The 19,802-nt window shown below is 41.4% G+C and overlaps 1 protein-coding gene across 13 annotated transcripts in view; it reads left to right on the top strand.

Annotated features, from left to right (window-relative positions):
- fgfr3 (fibroblast growth factor receptor 3) overlaps positions 1 to 19,802 on the top strand; it is an 85,144-nt gene that overhangs the window by 25,622 nt on the left and 39,720 nt on the right. For 8 of the 13 annotated variants that reach the window (XM_028000270.1, XM_028000272.1, XM_028000276.1 and 5 more), the window contains exons 3-4: positions 10,894 to 11,157; positions 15,420 to 15,485. In XM_028000270.1, coding sequence (XP_027856071.1) covers positions 10,894 to 11,157; positions 15,420 to 15,485 — 330 coding nt within the window. The remainder of the gene's footprint in view (positions 1 to 10,893; positions 11,158 to 15,419; positions 15,486 to 19,802) is intronic. The other 5 variants (XM_028000278.1, XM_028000279.1, XM_028000280.1 and 2 more) reach the window with 3 other exon arrangements.

Genomic DNA, 19,802 nt, shown 5'->3' on the forward strand with positions numbered 1-19,802 from the left:
CGAACTTCAATGTATCCTATTGGGATTTCATTTGATAGATCAACAGGAAATGAAAATTAGGCATAATTTTCTAAATTTATTACAAATAAAAATCTGAAAAGTATACTCTGCGTTTGTATTGACTCCTCTGCCAACCTTAATCAATAGTTTATAGAGCTATCTCACGAGACATTATGTCACATTACAAGGGTCTCTACCAGCTCCATCCATCTTCCCATCGTGACGCTGCATCAGTGTTCTTCAAAAACAATAATTAGTGCTTATTGATGTCTTTTAACAACAGCTTTCTTCTTACCACTTTTCCATAAGGAACACATTTGTAGGCAGAGTTGGCATGGGCCTCTGGGCTACGTTTGTGTTGAAGGCTCTGCCTGCGTGGTGAATGTGTTGGTAGCTGCTGTGGAAGCATGTGCAGAGCACTGTACATCCTACAATGTTTCATATAGTAAATCTAATTAAAAATAAGTGGAAATAAACAACAATTTTCATTTCAGAATCTCTTTTTGTTGCTAAATTATTGAATAAATAGACATGAGCTCAACAAGGAAAATACTTGCTGTTTTAAATGTCTAATTAGGTTATTTAACCATTGGTGCAAAGTGTTATTTTACCCATTCAGCTTTCCAGTGTTTCATTCCTGATCATTCCTGGAACTTCTTTAGAAATGTGGACTGGAGATGCTGACATTGGGACGTTTGTATTGGCTGCTACATGTTTATTTGTATAGCACAATTCAGCAACAAGGCAGTTCAAGGTGCTTTACATCATAAAAACACAAAAATATTAAATCATAATAACCATACAGTCAACCAGTAAACTTTACAGTTTGTCAAGTTACACATTATTTTAGGCTTGAATAGCTTCGCTGACAGGCTAACTCCTTTTAGCACAATTTAAGCACAACAACAGTGTTTTCTGGTGTCCAATCAGATCAGTTTTTGAAGTGGAAATTAACCCCCAGTGGGCTACGAGGAGCGTCTTTATCAACCGCCCTAAAGAAGCACAATGCAAAAGTTCCAGCTTGAACTTTAAAATAGAAAAAAAAGTGATTAATTGGGTCAACAATTTTAACATGTTTAAATCTGTCATTAATTAATTGAAATTAATGTGATAATGTATCGGCTCAATTAAATATGCTAACAACCATAAGTTGTTAACTTGACCTGACATGACGGAGTCTATGCTTCTTCCTGTTCCTCCAGAAACTTTTTTTTACACAATCCTTCAGTGCGTGTGTAAGAGGGTGTGTATGCATAAGAGGGATAAGTTTGGAAAGACTTCCCACATAAAGAGGGCTATTTATCCCTAGGGCTGTGGCCTGCCCACTGGCCCCTGGAGAAGTTTGTAGAGGATAAATAAACCTCTTCAGACACACAGAAAAGACGGAGGCTCTGAGCTGCACTTTAACAGACAAACACACCCCAGTATCTCAGAGACAGACGCTGTACTATTCTGAAGGGCTGTTTGTTATGATATTGCTCTGAAAGGGCCAGAGGGGCCAGAAGGGCATAGGCCCCCTTGATTTATGGAGTGACTGTCCGGCCGGGGCCGTGGAGCCGCGCATACAAAACACAGAAGTACCTCGTTTACAATCGTACGTACACACACTTATCTGAACCTACATCCACGACAGCACACACACACACTGAAAAGTCAGATCTCACACATTGCTTCCAGCTGGCGTCGGGTTCCGGCGATAGTGCCGCAGCCGCTCTGCTCAAACAGCTTACACATGCTGCGCCGGACGGCAGAGCAGCGGGAATGTGGAGATGTCGATATGAAGCTGGATGTCACCACAAAGGCAGAACGGGAAGCTTTGCTTAGGCTTTGTTCACCTTTGTTTCTCTATCAGACATCTTTGGCCATTTACAGTCTAAACACTGCTAATGGGCTGAAGCTGCGTTTTCAGCACAGGCATAAGTAGCAGATCCAGTGTTTGTCGGGGGACTTTGGGCTCAGAGAGACTTAAAAGGGATAGTTCCGATTTTATTTATTTATTTTTTTTGAAGTGAGGTTTCTAATTTCATCATTTTCTGGTGAGTTTGTAGAAAATTAAAGAGAAAAGAATGAACCAACAACCTAAACATATAAGACTGGAGATTCATCGACCCGATATTAATATCTGTATCAGTCCTGATATTGAAAAAAAAAACAAATTCTAGATTGGGTATGGTGACAATATGCATGATCCGGAAGGGCAGATCTATTCAGTGTAATTTTATGCTTTGTCCTCTGAACGTTATGCTTTATTATATTATCTTACATTATATTGACAATTCCTAATTGCATTTTCTGAATCCTTTTAAAGAACGTTTGTTGCAGTTTATTTTTGCCAGCTTCAGTTTCTTTCGTTTAGTTTCCATCTGCTGTTCTACTAATAATTACACTGACTGAACAAATTAAAGTTGTTTTCCAAGTATGACCAAGCTACTGAAGCTGTTGGTGTATTTCAGTGGGTTGTACTGGTGCAGAGTTAGCAAATAAATTTGTAATTAAGTACATAAATGTCCTAAACCTCAGATATCTGTTTTGGTATCGGAAGTGAAAACAGTGGCTGGGTTCATCCCTGAAAAAGACCTTACATCAGAAAATCTGAGCCATCAATTTTAGATGTACAGTTTGATTTTAAACTTTTAAAGTGTATTGTATTGCATTTAGCCACACAAGAGCATCCGATTCTAATGTATTCCCACCTTGGATCTCCTCAGTACAAACACAGATGGGCCCAGCTGGCCACACAGCTGCAGTTAGGTTTTTTTTGTTGTTTTTTTTTCTCGTTCCTACAGGGACTGAAAGTGCCCAGATGCTAATTAGGAATTCCTTTATGCATATTTTCCCCGGACAGAGCAGCGCATTGCATTGTTTCTCAAAGAGCAGCGGCTGGGTTTCAACCCTGCGGCCTCACGCTACCGGATTTTCACCATGAGGCCATCTGGCCCAACGCTCCGCGAGTTGTAGATCTGCCACGGAGCAGTCGAGCGCTCGCAAAATGTGTGGGCCCGTCAAAACCAAAAACACGTTTAATGCACAGCAGCTTTAGTAACCTGCATTTCCAAATTTGGACGACGGACATTTCAGCAAAGATGCATTTCTGTGCTACACCTGAGAAGTTGGGATTCTTTAGAACGTGTTGGGTGTAGCTTTGTTTTGCTGCATTTGTTCAGCTTCTGGCAGCGTGTAAACATCAAAGTTGTGAATGAATATTCTTCTTATATGTTTTCCCCAAGATCAAAGCAAAAGATGCACAGATGCATTTCAGCGTCCCGCCTCGCTGCTAACAAATGCTAATTGGATATATTCTGCTCCTAACGCTGTCACGATTGGAAAGTCTTTTCCAGGAAAATGCGTTTTATAAAGAAAACGCATGATGAATACAAAGAATGCTGCTGTCTACTCAGAGGGGTTTCACTCCGGTAAGTCCACTACCAGCGCTGACTCTCTGGAGAATTTTATATCTACCTCACAGAGCCCACTTCTCCAAGTTTAAGACCTGAAAATACTCTGCAGCCCTTTTTTCTCAGGTTTCTTTCTCAGACGTGCACAAAGGTAGAGAGTCATTCATGCTGGGCTTGAATTTATGTGCTGTGCGCTGTTGCCTCACTGTTTTTCTCCTCCTGAATGGAGCTTTTTGTTTTAACAAAAAGACGTGTTGTAAATCTGCTTGTCGAAGCCGGAGGCCACTGAACAGCCCCATTGGTTTATTATTGACCTAGCATCTCTAGCATGGCTAAAGAAAAATAAGTTTTTTTTAATCCTTTAAGCGCTTTGAAGAAACATTTTGAGATTGGGTAAATATTAACTGAGTTAATTCCTCTATGACTTATTGTGTACAACGCCAAAGTATTCGTGCCTCTTGAACGTTTTCACATTTTATCTATTTCCAAGCAACCTCCTACTTGGGATTTATTGGGACTTTACATGATAGTCCATTTCAAACTGACCTGTAATTATAAAGTGGAAAGGAATTAAACTTTTTATAAAAGTATTGTGTACTTATGTACCTCCACCATTTACTTCATTGCTGAACAGCATTCCTCTCCAGTGTAACCTCGCCTGTTTGCAGTTCATTATTCACAGACTTTCTGATTTTTCTGTAGAATGTAACTCCAAGTTGTTAGTGAAAAATTCACAATTACAGATTTGTTTTCTGATCCATGAGTGGCATTTATTTCTGTACTCCCAAGAGTGGAAATAAGGAAGACCGTAGGTGTTCAACTGTGCGTATTAATGCATATTAAGTAGAGCCAGGACTTTACCATTCTAATTTTGATGAATTAATTCCATCTGTTTTTGCCCATTAAATTTTAATACAATTAATTGCTTTTTGGGAGTTTTTTTACATGTAAAAGTTCGAAGCCAGAACCTCTGTATTGTGTTTCTGGTACGCCTGAAAATCTTTAACACCCACAAACGATAGCGATCATCAGATAGTGTAGTGCCGTATGACAACATTAGATATTTAACAAAAACTGAAGTGTTATCGTTCTGTGAAGAGATTAGTGGCTGATTCAGAACAAAGATGGGTTTGTACAGATAAAGGCAAAATCAAGAAGGTTTCTGTTAGACAAATTCATCGGATTAAGAGAGCAGCTGTTAAAATGTCCTTACAAAACAGCAAACAGTTATTTGAAGCTGCTGGAGCCTCTAGAACCTCAAAGTGGAGGATCCTCCAGAGGCTTGCGGCACATGAACCTACTATTGGGCCCCTAACCAGAGCTCACAAGTAGAAACGGTGGCAGTGGACCCAGCTGTACATGAAGATTAATTTTCAAACAGACTTGTTCACTGATGACCGCTGTGCAACCCTGGATGGTCCAGATGGACGCAGTAGTGGATTGGTGGTGGATGGCCACCACATCACAACACAGCTGTGACATCAGCAAGGAGGTGGTGGAGTCATGCTGTGGGCCGAAATCATGAGGAGAGAATCATTGGTCAAACCCTTCAGAGTCCCTGAAGGTGTGAAAATGATCTCAGCAAAGTATATGGACTTTCTGACTGATCGCTTTCTTTCATGTTCAAAAAGAAGAGCCGTACTTTCAGTAGCAAAATTATCTTCATGCATGACAATGAATGCTGCAAGGAATACCACTGTGTCATTGGCTGCTATAGGCATAAAAGGGGAAAAACTCATGGTGTGGTCACCATCCTCCTCTGACCTCTGACCTCAACCCTATTGAGAACCTTTGGAGTTTCCTCAAGCAGAAGATCTGAGGGTGGAAAGCAGTTCATATCAGAACAGCAGCTCTGGGAAGGTTTTCTGACATCCTGCATGTTTTGATTGAAATAGCTTTTGATTTTAGTACATGTGACCACTTAATGCCACACATTCAAAGAATGACCGTTTGCAGTTCTTTATAATCCATAAAATGTTTAGAAAATCTGCTGTGCATAATAATTTGGAACATTTTGCATTTTGAGTTTTTTATTTTTGAAAAAAATACTGTTCTCATTGGGAGCTTTGTTCAGTAAAATTTGATTTATACTGTAATAGTTCATGACTTGAAAATTATACTGACCATCATTTGCATTGACCATTTAAGAAAATCTGAGAAAATATCACTTGCATAATAATTTGGAACACTGTGTATTTGTAAAAATAACTGAAAAGATTTTACATTTATTTTCTTCCACTTTGCAACTGTGCAATACTTTATGCTTGCCTAACACTTACTGTCTTTTGGTAGTGGCTGCTCAAGGATGTTTTTGTCCTTTCTCCCATTTTTGGGAGTGGGTGTCTTTGCCAACATAAATCACACATTTAACATATTCAGTACTGGTAGGGGGTGATGAGGCGTTGGGGGTTTGGGGGGCTCGATGGGTTCAGTGTTTTGTGTGCAAACAGGTGCATGTTGAGTAATTTGTTACAGAAGCTGTCGAAGACATGTGGAAGTATGCATGCATTAGCTGCCTTACAAGTGGCCTTTGTGTACGACGGAACATTCAGCTCAATTGTTGCCATTAAGCCACGTTGATTATTTATGGTCGCCGTATTGTGTATTTGAAATATGAATAAGAGGACACACCTCTGATGAATGAACAAAACGCCTCAGTGTCGCATCCAAGCGGCTCCGTTTCCTCTAGTCGGCATCCTCAGCGAAGTCGGTAAACATGTTGGTTTTTCCAAGCAGAAATAAATGAGGCTTTCCTCACAGTTCACATCTGTCTGTGCTCTCTGCCTGATGGGCTGACAGCAGCTTTTCCTGTTTGTAGCCAAGCACCATGACTACGTTTCTTTCTTAAACAGGGTTTGGATAAAAAGGAAAGTGAGGGATTTACACAAATTAGTATATTAAAAAAAATAATAACAGGAATGTGGGAGTCAGGATAGTTCCGTTCTTCATACCGATGCGAATAATTTAGGAGTGAGCATTTGGCAATGTCTGAAACTTATGCTAAATAGATGCGTGTGGTTTACGTTTGTATTGTGTTTGTGTCTGTTGAAATCACCTGGAGATGTCAGGCTGTCAGACTGCTGTGGATGATTTCAGGGTTTTCTAAAGCTGCTACTTTCCAGTCCAGACTCTGGCACATTTCTGTTTGAGAGCCGGGGAACAGAAGACGTAGGCACAGTGCTCTCCATATTTCTTTTAGGCCTTTCTACAAGGTCACATCCACAGACACAGAGCGTGAAACATCATTATATGGGGTGAAATACACTTTGTCGGAGGGAAACCCCAGATTTATTAGATCAACAGAAGAATTTGCCAGGCCTGTAATGCAGTTCTACTAGCTGTGCTCCAGAAAATAAACTATGATTGTTAACAAGTGGAAAACCCAACTGAGGCTGCATTGGTGAAGCAAACTGTGGGTGTGGCTGACATAATCACACATGGAAGTTCAGCAAGAGGTCACAGGATTTGAGTTAATCAGGTACTTTGCATTTGAATATGCCTTCTGTCTGAAAGCCATATTTAAGATTCAACACCAAAAAAATGTTTTCGTCTTTTACAAAAATCAATCAAGTTTATTTGTGTAGCACATTTCAGCAACATGGCAGTTCGACGTGCTTTACATTGTGAAAACATTAAAAAAAAATATATATATATATATCAGATAGTCGACACTTGTGAAAACCAATAACAGATATTACATTTTGTCAAATGTCATTATTAAAATCATCAATACACATCAAATATGTTGGTCAATGTTCTGTTCAGAAGCAAATCTGAACAGGTTTTTAGTCTTGATTTAAAGGAACTCAGTGTTTTGGTTGTTTTGCAATTTTCTGGAAGTTTATTCTAGATTTGCGGTGCATAGAAGCTGAATGTTTAAGGTGATTTAATTTTTTTTAATTCAAAAATTTAATTAAATACTGCTGTGAAAGTGTAATTAATATTATTGTAGCTAAGAGAAACTGACGGTGGCATTTCATTAGATGGACTTTAAATTGCGAAATACGAGCTATTTTCCCATGCAATCGTCAATCAAATTTAAAGTATACTTTTGAAATATTGCAAGAAAGAAGAAAAAAATCACAATTCAAATTAGGCGTGCTTTTATCTACTGGTTTGGAGTGAATCAACTGGGTTGCACAAATACAATAGAATAGAATAGAATAGAAGTACTTTATTCATCCCGGCAAGGAAATTACTTCGCAGTTACAGCATAGAGACAAGACAAGACAAGAGACAAGACACAATAACAACGTCCGGGTGTTTAGTCTGGAGTTTGGCTGCGTTAGAGCTGATGACGTCACAGGCCACTGCTTCATCAGCTGATGGGGGAATGTAAACAGCGGTCAAAATGGCGGACATAAACTCCCTCGGTAAATAACACGGCCGCATTCCCACAGCCAGAAGTACAATGTCCGGGCTACAATCTGTTCCTTCACGTTAACATGGCCGGGATTACACCACCTCTCACTCACATAAAGTGCAATCCCACCGCCCCTCTTCTTCCGACTCTTGGAAAAGTCCCTGTCCCCCGCACCAAGGAAAATCCAGGAACCTCCACGCTGTAGTCCGGAATAAGCGAGTGTAGCCAGGTTTCCGTGAAGCAGAAGAGACTGCACTCCCAGTACTCCTTCTGGGTCCTAACCAGCGCCGTTAGTTCCTCTGTCCTATTTCCCAAAGACCTCACCACTAGCCTGCGCCGTCTCTTCTTCTCCCTCCGTTTAACTCCAGACCCGCAGCCCCGTCGTCTCCTCCGTAACTCCTCCGGAACCACAGGCCCGTCTCCGGGCAGCAGCAGAGGCCCACACGGCGCAATCAGCCGTTCATGCGAGCAAACAATGCCGCTACTCCGCTCGGCGAGGTTCTCCGCAACCACGAGTATAAAAAGTAGCAGAAGAACGCAGAGAACATCGACAGAACCACATCCAGCCATTGTGGAAAGCCCAACTGATGATCCATGGGTTCTTCAAGCACGGATCATTAATCGGTTACAGCAAATATACACAGACAAACACACACGACGGGAGCTGCGTCTGCAGGCAGCCAGCTGCGCCGGCGCCATCTTGACGAAATGACATTATGCAAAGCATAATGTCACCAGATGTTGACGTTACTGAACTGTCATGTTGGATTTTAGTTTCCTTGCCCACATGCAGGTGCGCACAGAAGAACAGACTTTACTGTTAGGAGGGTTTGTCTTTAATCAATTTAACGATTGTTCAGGAATCGAGAAGAGAGGACGTCAGAAGGGGAACAAGGGTCCAGGTAGGTTCGGGGGGTCTGGGACAGCAGCGGATCGGAACGGCTTGGTAGGACCAACCAGCGAGACACGCTCGACCAGCGAAGATCCAGGCTTGGCTCTGGGAAACGTGATCAAGGTCTGTGAGGTAACAGAGAGAAAAGGACAAAATGACTTGACAATACTTGACATTGACTATGAGAGATCTTAAGGCTGAGTCTGACCAACAAGTGGTAACCGTCGAGCGATGACTGGTGGTTCCACCGCTTCTTAAGAAGCCTGCCGCCGGTTACCGGAATCCGCTGCAGGTGCGTCAGGCTGTCAAACTCCTCCGCGTAGCTCGTCTCTGAAAAGAACCCTCACTCCAACCTGAATCCTGACATGAACAGGAAGTAAAGTTTGGAAACTAGCATAGACCACACCTTGGAGAGTACACCCCCACGCTGAAGGTTTGATATTTTCAGAGTTTTGTGCCTCTGGTAAGGCATAGAGCCACCAGTATATAGGAAGTTCAGTACATCGGAACTTATTCAGCAAATGGGTTAGGGTTAGGGTTAGCTAATCCAGATTAACTGACTTTGTAATTAGGCCCGAGCAGCAAAGCGCTGCGAAGGCCTATTGTATCTGTACTGTTTCTTCTTTTTCTGCCACCCCAAAGAGGCGCCTTTTTGGAGGCTTTATCATATTCAAAAACTCACCAAACTTGGCGGATGCATACAGCGAGTTTCAAATTTACATATTTTAAGGTCGTCGCAAAAATCGCTAAAAAATGGCTCAACGGCGCCACCTAGCAATTTTCAAAAGACCCTTTGCTATTCACTTACTTTATCATAGAGACTTGACTTGAAATTCGGTACAGTTGTAGAGCTCACTAAGACGCTCAGAATTTACAATTAATGTCATAGTGCAAGTATCACAGGAAGTCGGCCATTTTGGATTGAAGGTCCGATTTTTACCCTATTTTTGCCGTTTACAGCCTTTGTATTTGATCAAACTCCTCCTAGGGATTTTGATTGATCGGCTTCAAACTTGGTCAGTCTGATCATAAGGCATGGCCAATTAAAAATTATTAAAACGGTGAGTTTTTGAGCATGTTGAAGGGGGGTTATCTTTGAGCATGTTAAAGTTCACCTACTCGCCATGAAACACGAAACTCTTATATTTCCTATACAAAAACACATAGAGGTACCAAACATTCAGTGATTGATCGTCATTGGGTGTCCTAAAATACCCTGTGGTGAAAAAATTACATTACTTAGGCCACGCCCCCTGAGAGCAGGAAGTGTAATGTTTTACTGTGAACCGTCGCTATCTTACCCCTTTGACCTAATCGACATGAAACTTTGTCCAGAGACAGAAGACATGTTGGTGTGTTGTGGATTCCAACTCCGACCAGCTTCGATGGAGCAGGTGGGCGTGGCGGCGTTGCGAACACCATTGAAATACATTTGGCTCTGAATTCCACAGTTTCGTGCCGAGCTGCTCCAAACTCACTAGGATGCATCCTTATCCATCCCCGAACAGGAATCCATTACAGCCGTTGACGGGTATTGCCGAATTTCTCTACAGCGCCCCCTAGAATATTTTAAATGATCAGCCCCAAGCCATGCTTTAACCTAGAATTACGAAACTTGGTACACTTGTGTAACTTGCCAGGAGGTACAAAAAAGTCTCTTAGAACCATGCTCTAAACCCAACAGGAAGTCGGCCATTTTGGATTGAAGTTCTGATTTTGACCTCGATTTTGACTTTTACAGCCTTTGCATTTGATCGAACTCCTCCTAGGGATTTCGATTGATCAGCTTCAAACTCGGTCAGTCTAATCATAAGGCATGTCTGATTCAAAGTTATCAAAACGGTGAGTGTTTGAGCATGCTGAACGGGGATTACTAGGGGTCAAAGTTCACCTACTCGCCATGAAACACGAAACTGTTACATATCCTACATAGAAACACACAGAGGCACTAAACATTCAGTGATTGATCGTCATTGGGTGTCCTACAATACCCTATGGTCAAATGATGACATCACTTAGGCCACGCCCCCTGAGAACAGGAAGTGTCATATTTTACTGTGAACGGTTGATAGCTTCTGCAGTGGCAAGCAGGCTGCGGCTCTGGAAACTGTGCGAGAGCTTCTGCGGTGGCTGGAACCCCCGCGGTGGCCAATAGGCCAGAGCGGCGCTTGGCTGCAAGGGCCGCACGAGGCTGCTCGCAGCTTTAATTTAAACTGCTCTTCTTTGTTCATGTCTGTTTGCAGACTCTGTGTCCAGTGAAACTGCTTTCCTGGAGGACTTTATCTTGGGCATGGGGGACACCCTGGACATGTCATGCAACCGGAAGGACTCCTTAGAGCCCGTCGTCTGGTTCAAAGACGGCATTGGACTCTTGTCAGGCAACCGGACGCGAGTCGGCCAAGGGATGTTACGCATCATCAACGTGTCGTACGAAGACTCGGGTGTCTACACGTGCCGACTTGCCCATACCAACACCCTGCTCAACAACTACACCATCAGGGTGACAGGTGAGATGTAGGAGGGTGTTCTGAAAACTCACATCTATTCTGCTTTTCTGTTTGTTTGTCCAGCAAACTGTAGTAACTTCCTACCAAACATCCAGTAATGCTCCATGCTAGCAGCCGAGGTTTAGACCTCTACGCAGATACACTAAAGCATGTTCTGTGCACACGCCTCACACAGACTCTCAGCCACACAGTCAAAGGTGAATTTCATTATCATGGCTCTGTGGTGAAAGCAGAGCGCTAATAAGAGCGCAAGACCAAGAGGAAGTGAGGGTGGGGCCGTGGGCGGCGGCGGTGGGGGTCAGGAGGCTAGCGAGCAGCAGCTTAAAAGTCAGGAGGCGTTTCACCGTATAACCCGGGACACCAGCTGAGTCCGTTATTGACAACTAATTAGAAAGCAATTAGCTTGAAACATTTCAGCATTGAAAACAGATGGGGTGGCAATAAATGCGTGAGTTTCCTCTCTCACTTCTCCCTCCTACCTTCTCACAAGCACTCACACACACACACACACACACAAGTGTGTTTGGTTACAAACTGGAGAGGATGCGATCAACTCCAGCGCTAATCAGAGGTGGATAACTTCTCCTTTATGTCCAAAGTATCTGTTCCAGACTGAATATGCACCACTGTCCTCATCACTGATGTCTGAGCTAGAGTGTCTGGCATAATATTTTTTTCCTTAACTAAATTTCTCAAGTAAAATAAAATAAGCACATTTGCTTCCAGCTCTGCTCAGCATGCTTCAGGGATTAAGATCATAGTTGATGCAATTTTGTTGCATTCTTTAATGAAGTGAATAATTTTAATGCTCCTGTGCCTGCACAAACCACCTTAGAAGTTTGACATTGAACAGCATGAGGCGACAATATCCTGTTTTCCCCTGCAGTGCAGGTGGTTCTCCTCCCTCTACTGTAAACACTGCGCCTTTGGTTTATCTGAAAACACACATTGTACTATTGTGTTGGTCCTCAAATATTTGAGTTAGGTGCAGATAGCTAAGAGCTAGGAGTGCACTGCTACCTTCTGCCGATGAGAAAAGATAAACAGTGTTGGGTTCATAGAAATAAGATCAGACGTTAGCAGACTTTTTGAGAAAACTGAGCGCATTCACACCAGCCCTGTTTAAATCCGCTTCAATCGAACTCTAGTTCTTTTGCCCAGGAAGTCCGGTGTGTTTGTGGAGGTGTGAATGTTCAATCAAACTCTGAAGTGGACCAAAAAAGTGAACTCTGGTCCATCTAAAAACCTAGTTCTCGCTTTGATTGAAGTGAACTCTGTTGTGGTTCCACAGTAGATGGCTCCAAGAGTAGGAAGCAGACTATAGCACAGGACATTCTGGGTAAGTACGACCAAAACAAAAGTTTGCTAGTGGGAGAAAGGGCACGTGGCTATTTACCAAAGACAAAAGAGAAATCCTTCAACCTCTAAAATCTGATGCCACTCCATTTCTGCTGCCATTTCATGAAGGTAGAAGTTGAGCTTGGTATCTTCTTCGGGGGTTTTCGTGTTGATCTCAGTGGTTTCTGGTGCAAGGAGGGGAACAGGTTTTTTAAAGATTTGTTTGGTTTAACACAGTGCAGTGTGAAAGGGAAAATGTAACAAAATATTCAATTTCGGTTCCCAGTGGAACCAATTCTACTGAACTATCAGGTATAAAAACATGCTAGAAATCAGCATCTTTTGGTCTTAAAAGTCACGAGCAGTTGTGTAACGATCTTCAATTCGGTTAGGAATAAACCAGTATATGTTTAACAAGTCATGTTATTTTAAATTTTAGTTCAAACTCTTTAAAAAAAACTAGACATAGTTCTTTGTTTAGCATCAATATTAAGCTCTGAAATGTATGCTAACATTAGCTTGAGCAGTTGTTCAAGCTAATAGTGATATTACGTTATTTTCCAATACAGGTAAGGAAATTAGTAAAAACAGAATATGCATTCAAAAATCTCTAATTATCAGTGATTATAGAGATAGTTAGTTTTCACACTTTTACTTAACATGTTTTCCTCAGACGGTGACTAGCTGATTAGCACTAACACTGACTAGCAGTTTTGTTCGGCAAGAGGTCTACTAAACTTCTGTCACTACAGAACTTTCTTTGGCATCGCGTTCAAAGGACTTCAAACTATTGGAACGACATGACAGAAAATCTTAGCAATTTTAGGCTTTTGCAACTTATTAATACCTTGTTATATCCTGAGATTGGTCACTGACTCCATCTGTCAACCTTAAGTCTTTCCCATTATTCACTGAGGATGTGTGTGACTACCTCGGCTGGTGTGTCTTCGACAAAAGACGTCAAAAACATTTTTAAAACACTAAGTCAAGCATATCATCAGACAATTTTCCCCAATCCATTATCGGCTATATTTGGCATCCCTCCAGACCTGGGCCTTTCACGTTCTTCGAAACAGGCCCTAGCCTTCACCACCCTTCTGGCTCGAAGACTTATTCTACTTAGATGGAAACTAAACGTCCCCCCGTCTCATGACCACTGGGTCAGAGAAGTTCTTTACAACCTGAAACTGGAAAAACTCAGATTTTCACTTAAGGGTTCCACCAGTAAATTTATGGAGACTCGGAGACCTTTCCTGTCTGTAGGGGGTACCATGACTTTACTACCTGATTCAGAAGGAAATTAAATTATCTGTAGGCCTTCTCATCGATATCCAATTCTTTTGTTTTTAACCGATAGGTATTCTTTGTCTTATAATTTATTTATTTATTTTTATTTTATTTTTCTCTTTATTTGTATATTTGTGTAATTTACTAGTACGAACGTATAAATATATATTCATTTATTTACTTAGTATTATTTTTTCTTTATTTCTTTTTCTGCCTCCTTTGGAAAGTGTACGGATGGATGTGTGTGTGTGTGTGTGTGTGTGTGTGTGTGTGTGTGTGTGTGTGTGTGTGTGTGTGTGTGTGTGTGTCGTGTTGCTAGAAGCTGTTGCAGGGACTGGATCTCTGCTGGCTGTTTGTCTTGTGCTTAGACCTGGACGGGGTGGGTTGGGTTCTGGGAGAAATCAGCTTGAACTTCCTCTTCTCTCTATCTATAACTACCGTGTTTTCATTGTACAAACATTTGATGTATGTCAAGCTGTAAAATTCAATAAAGAAAGTTGGAAGAAAAAAAAAGACGTCAAAAACTTGCCTTAACCTGACTTTTTTGTGGAAAGTGATGTTTACAATTTTTTGATTGATCAAATTTGCCACCAGACACATTGAAGCAGTTAAAAATATATATATATATATTTGACCATGTTACACGTTTCTTAGACGGAAGTCTGAAAACTGCCGATTAAAAGGTTTTTCGGATGAGTATGCTAGTTTTTTTGGGGGGGGGGAGGAGGTTGTTTTTTCCCTTAACATACCCAATGCTTGCTACGTCTATCAAGCACACACACATCCCACAGATTATTCGCCATGTTTCGTTTACTAAACCTTTTCATGTCTGCTCACATACATTATGCCATTTGGAATATGATTAACTTGTTTTCAGCTATAATCCCCATCTTTTTGCTGCTACTCCTCGGTGAGTATTTTTAGGACGCCTTCTATCTGCTGAGTCGAACCGCAGCAGTGCGGAGTCGTTGGGCTCAGGTGTCAAATAATAGAAACAAAAACCTGCTAGTCAGGAGTTTGAGGAGCAGTTTTAGCTCACCGGGGCCATTGAGGTAACAGCTGGCTCTCATTAACCAGATCTGAGGATCTGAACTGGAAAAATCCAAGGTCACATGGAAAATAGTAACCACGCTGTTGGCAAAAAATAATAAAGTTTTAAAAAAAAAAGGCACAGCAAATCTAAACAGGATCTATGGCTGCAAAATAATTAGTCTGACAGGGAGAGTTTGTAGCAGAAAGTGTATGTTGCAACCATGGCTAGAGAAGTGTGTGTGTGGATCCACTCGTAGGAGCGTTGGACTGCAGCACTAACGACCCCCGGATTCCTATCGTCTACGGAAATGTTTAGGTTGTAATATCAGCAGAACTGTAGCCTCATTCAGAACTTTCTCAATGAGCAGCCAGCTGCAGCGTGCATTCATGCATCTCTGGATCTGGATTTAGGAACATTTGCACCATCGTACGTGTTTATGGCCACACACCATTTAATCTCCAATTCACACACATTTCTGGGGTGTAGACGTGATCGGTGAATTGTTTGTGTGTTTAGGTAACGGTCCAAAGCACGTAGGAATTGTTGAGTTAAAGGTTTATGTAATCCATGTCATTCTGAAGCTCCCGTGTTTCTGATTTTTCAGATTCTCTGTCATCTGGTGATGATGAAGACTATGATGAAGATCCAGAAGATGCAGGTAATGGAAATGGTGAATTATTTTCTACTCTTCTGCTTAATACATTTGTAGCAATAGCTGGTGTAATGTAGATGTTTTTAATGGTCACAAATGTCAAACATTTTTGGTCTGAGAAGACTCTTTTTTTGTTTGTTTGTTTGACGTGAAATAACCGTTAAAGAAGTTTTGATAATTCGGGTTCACAATTGTGAATGTATTTCTTGTCCAGGCAGAATCTAAATAATGGTGACAAACTGAAAACGTTCTATTATTTGATCTCTTTCAAAACAAATTGTAATGTGTCAGTTCTGTTTAAATAGCTGTTCGTATTATCAGAGGTGCAGGAAAAATAATGTTTCTCTAGAAAAATTCCTGGGATCTATTTAGTGCTGGGAATTTTGAATCGACTCCAAATGCTCAAAATTAGTTTTTAAAATACATTCAAGTTGTATGTTTTTACCGCTCCCAAGATTTCACCCAAGATTTCATAAAAAGTTGTGTGTCATTCCAACGTGTTGAATCCACAGCTCTTCTGTAAAATCACTGACTACCATTTTAAAAAGATGTGCATAGTTACCCTCTCCCAAGTATATGAGGCTTGTCGCTCCAACGCCGGAATGAGACGCTGACGTCTCCTCTGATTGGCTGATAGATGATGAACGCTAGCGCCTTGGCTGAATTATGAATTATATCTCATGCAACTGTTTACATCAGTCGCTGCCATAATTTTTAATGATTTATGTGAACAAGCTTATTCACATGTGATTTGAATTTCGTCTGTTTTTTTAATGGAAACACCGCAGTTACAAAATTGTGGTGGTGTTTCTTACATTAGCCGAATAGACACACAGATTTGCGCTCATTTCTTATGGAAATGCAGCTATTAAGACTTACATCTTTACTTATTATTTGTTTATTCCATTATATTTCAGGACCTAATTACCTAATTAGTTTCTTTTGTGCGGGAACAAGATCGTGTTTAGTGAAAGTTTTTTTCTGGTCCGTGACTTGTCTGTTAGTTGAGTTTTATCATTATGTGGCTTTAATAATCTCTAACTACCTTGCTGGGCTCATATAAACCTTTAGCCCACAGCACTTAGCTAAATACCACCGGCGCACAGATCAAAAAGCTCCGAGGTTTTCCAGCAGGTAACAGCCCTCTAAGTGCTCTGCCGGGACGAGAGCTGATTTGGCATTCAGGAGCGCACCGGGTTCAGGTGTAGGGTAACAAAGAACAATGAAGGACGGCTTGTGCCGACTTCGCAGACTTCACACGCTCCGTTCTGTCAGCCAGCACGGCTGCAGAGAGACTGAGAGCGACTCAGAGAGACTGAGAGCGTCTCCCCCGCTCTGACAGCCCTCTACCAGCCAGACGACACACTGGGCTGCCTTTATCGTACCATATGGAGGGAGACAGCGGGAAGGTGAGGCGCAGACAGGTGTAGGGGACTCAGAAGAGGGAATTGACTTTATGGAAATACTGTGAAGGATCAGAGGCAGACAGAAAGAAATAAAGAGAGACAGGAAGTAGGAAGGAGAGAGACAGCAGGCAAAAGTAAGACATGAGTGGATCGGTGCATTGTTGACCCTGGGTGTAGGTCAAAATGGGAATATTTTATCTGACCTTTTCATACTGAATAACAACTGGAAAACAACCCACTGCTTGAAACATGAATGAGATTGATGCCAGAAGCAAAAACATGGAACTGTTCTGATGACAGAGCAAAAGGCGGACAGCGATCTGAAATCAGATTTCCATTCCAGGCCTTTCAGACCTCCTGATGACACCGTCACACACGAATCAAACTGAAGCAGCAAGACTGTGATGTTAAGAAAAGCCTGTGTGCCTCATGGTCGTCATTAATGATTTATACAGCCTATCGTCTTTTAATTATAATCATTATATGGGGAGAGACAGATGTTGATGGAGCAAGGGAAGCTTCTGTTAGAAAAAGTCTTAACATTTCATTGTTTCTGGAAAGATGGAGCATTGCCATGTAGAATTATAGATGCTGTAATTCTACATGATAGATATAGTTTTCTTTGGCTATTCCAATTTTAGCTGATTGAAATTTTTCTTTAAAAATCAAGACAATGTAAGAACAACAAAATATTTGAAGTCTTGCTCTCATGCAGCCTGAACCAAACTCAGCCATATCTCAGCTACAGCAGGACAATAAATCATAACATATATCACAATATTGATATATAACACTATCAAAAGATAATGTTCAATATATGGACTATTCATTGAACTCTGATTCAGAACCGTACTGCATTCTGGGGGATGTAGGTAGAGGAAAGACTTTAGCCCCTCACCCTCTCAAGACCAGTCAAGCAAGCTTGGTGGCATCAACTCATTCACTCACTCTTTCGTTACTTAGCAACCACTTGTTGAATTTCAGGTTTTTCGCTATGCCTCCTAACTGCTGAAAAATAAGAAGTAATGGTGTGGAGAAACATGAGAGAAATTTCACATTTTTAAAACAAAAAACTAATCAAGAATGATCAAAATCAACAAATAAGAAAAGCTTATGTATATCCTGGCACATTTTTTCAGCTATATCGTTCAGCCCTAGTCTCAACATGTTTGCTCTGTTTTTGTACATTCAGTGTTTGTCATTCAGTCACCAATTCCACTCCAAAGTGCGTTATCAGCTTATTATGTTGACAACCTGCTGATCAACCCCAAAATGTATCAAACACTTTCTTTGTTCAGACTTTAATTTAAAAAACTGAATTTGTTTAGGTGCTCTCATTTTATGAAGACAGGACAGCCCATCAACATGCAGCGTCTGGGTGAAAATATTTCATCTTTTCAGTCTGATCTCACTGAACCAGAAGCCTTTATCCCCAAAGCCCGGCAGAAACCCTCCTGTCATTGTCTCTCTGCCACATGTCTGACTGGATAAGCCACCTTCAGTGTTAAACCCGAACATGTTGAATGCACAGCCTTCGCTTAGCAGGAAAAGCCTGGACCGTGTTCCAAGCGGACATAAGTGGCAGCAAAGGCAACAGCTTTCGGCAGACATCCTGCACTCCGGTAAATACCCTCTGACTGCCAGACTTAATCTCTGGGTGTAAGTCTACCTCATGACATATGAGGCTCCAATTTCCCGGCCAAAAGGAGAGGGATTAGCTCAGAAACATTAAACCCCTATCACAGCTTAATGTCCGTTAAGCCACTGCTAATTAGCAGGGCTGCAGCAGGAAGGAGCCATGTGACGAGCCACACGGCCAGCCGGAGAGTCCCTAATGGTGAGCGGAAGAACATCCACACACAGAGAGGACTCTACTAGGGATGTGACTCATTAACACACCTGGTGGAAGAATCTGTAGGAAGACATTCTGAAGATTTGACTTTGTAAACTTAGTTCCGTGTGAATGTCTTCAACCAAATGAGGAGGTCGCTGCATCAGAAAATACAGCTAAAAGGAAACCAATAAGGAGCTGAGGTTAACAACAGCAGTGGCCTCCAAACTTATTCATACCCCCTATTGCTTTTATTTTACCATTGATATTAGAAACCTTTTTTTCAAGGGAGTCCCGGCCAAGAGGCAGCAACAAATGCAACTCAAAAAATGACACCGTTAAAAGAAAATGTCAAGCTATAAAAACCGGTACATGTCATTAGTTTGGATGCAGAATGACTAAATGAGATGAATTCAGTCAGTCTCAGAGTTTCTTGTAGCAAGTTCCAGGAAGAGGGAGCAGAGTGAACAAAAGACTCTTTACCTTGGAAGCACAAGAGAAAAAAAGAAGCAGCAAATGGTTATGAGCGAAAAGCATAAGAGTCAACATTTCTTAGTGCAAGTGGAGTGCAAATATAGGCTGGCATGAGTTCAAGTTAAAAGTTAAAATGTATCGAGCTGAAAACACAAATGTCAATGTGTTTTTATTGTGAACATTTTGTAATGACGTAACCCAGTTGTGCAGAATTGTCGAGGAAGAAAATACGAGTTGGAAGTATTGCTTGGTCAGACTGGTTGGGTGGTTTCAGGGGGATTTTCACTCATGCAGATCAAAAATGTAAATTAATCAAATAGTAAATAATCTAAATGAACAGAATTTCATGGAAAGAATTTCTAGTCAATGAAAAATTGTTAAGGCAGTGGTTTCAAACTGCAATCCTCAAGGGCCAGAGTCCTGCAACGTTTAGATGTGTCCCTCATCCAACACACTTTAGTTGAATGGCTAAACTGCCTCACTAGCATGCAGTCAAGCTCTGCTAACATGCTAATATTGGATCCAGATGAGATGAATCAGAGAGACATCTAAAAGTTGCAGGACACTGGCCCTTGGGGATTGGAGTATGAGACCACCGTGGTAAGATGATCTGTTTTGATGGTC

The sequence above is a fragment of the Xiphophorus couchianus genome, chromosome 19, assembly GCF_001444195.1.
Source record: "Xiphophorus couchianus chromosome 19, X_couchianus-1.0, whole genome shotgun sequence".
Taxonomy (NCBI): domain Eukaryota; kingdom Metazoa; phylum Chordata; class Actinopteri; order Cyprinodontiformes; family Poeciliidae; genus Xiphophorus; species Xiphophorus couchianus.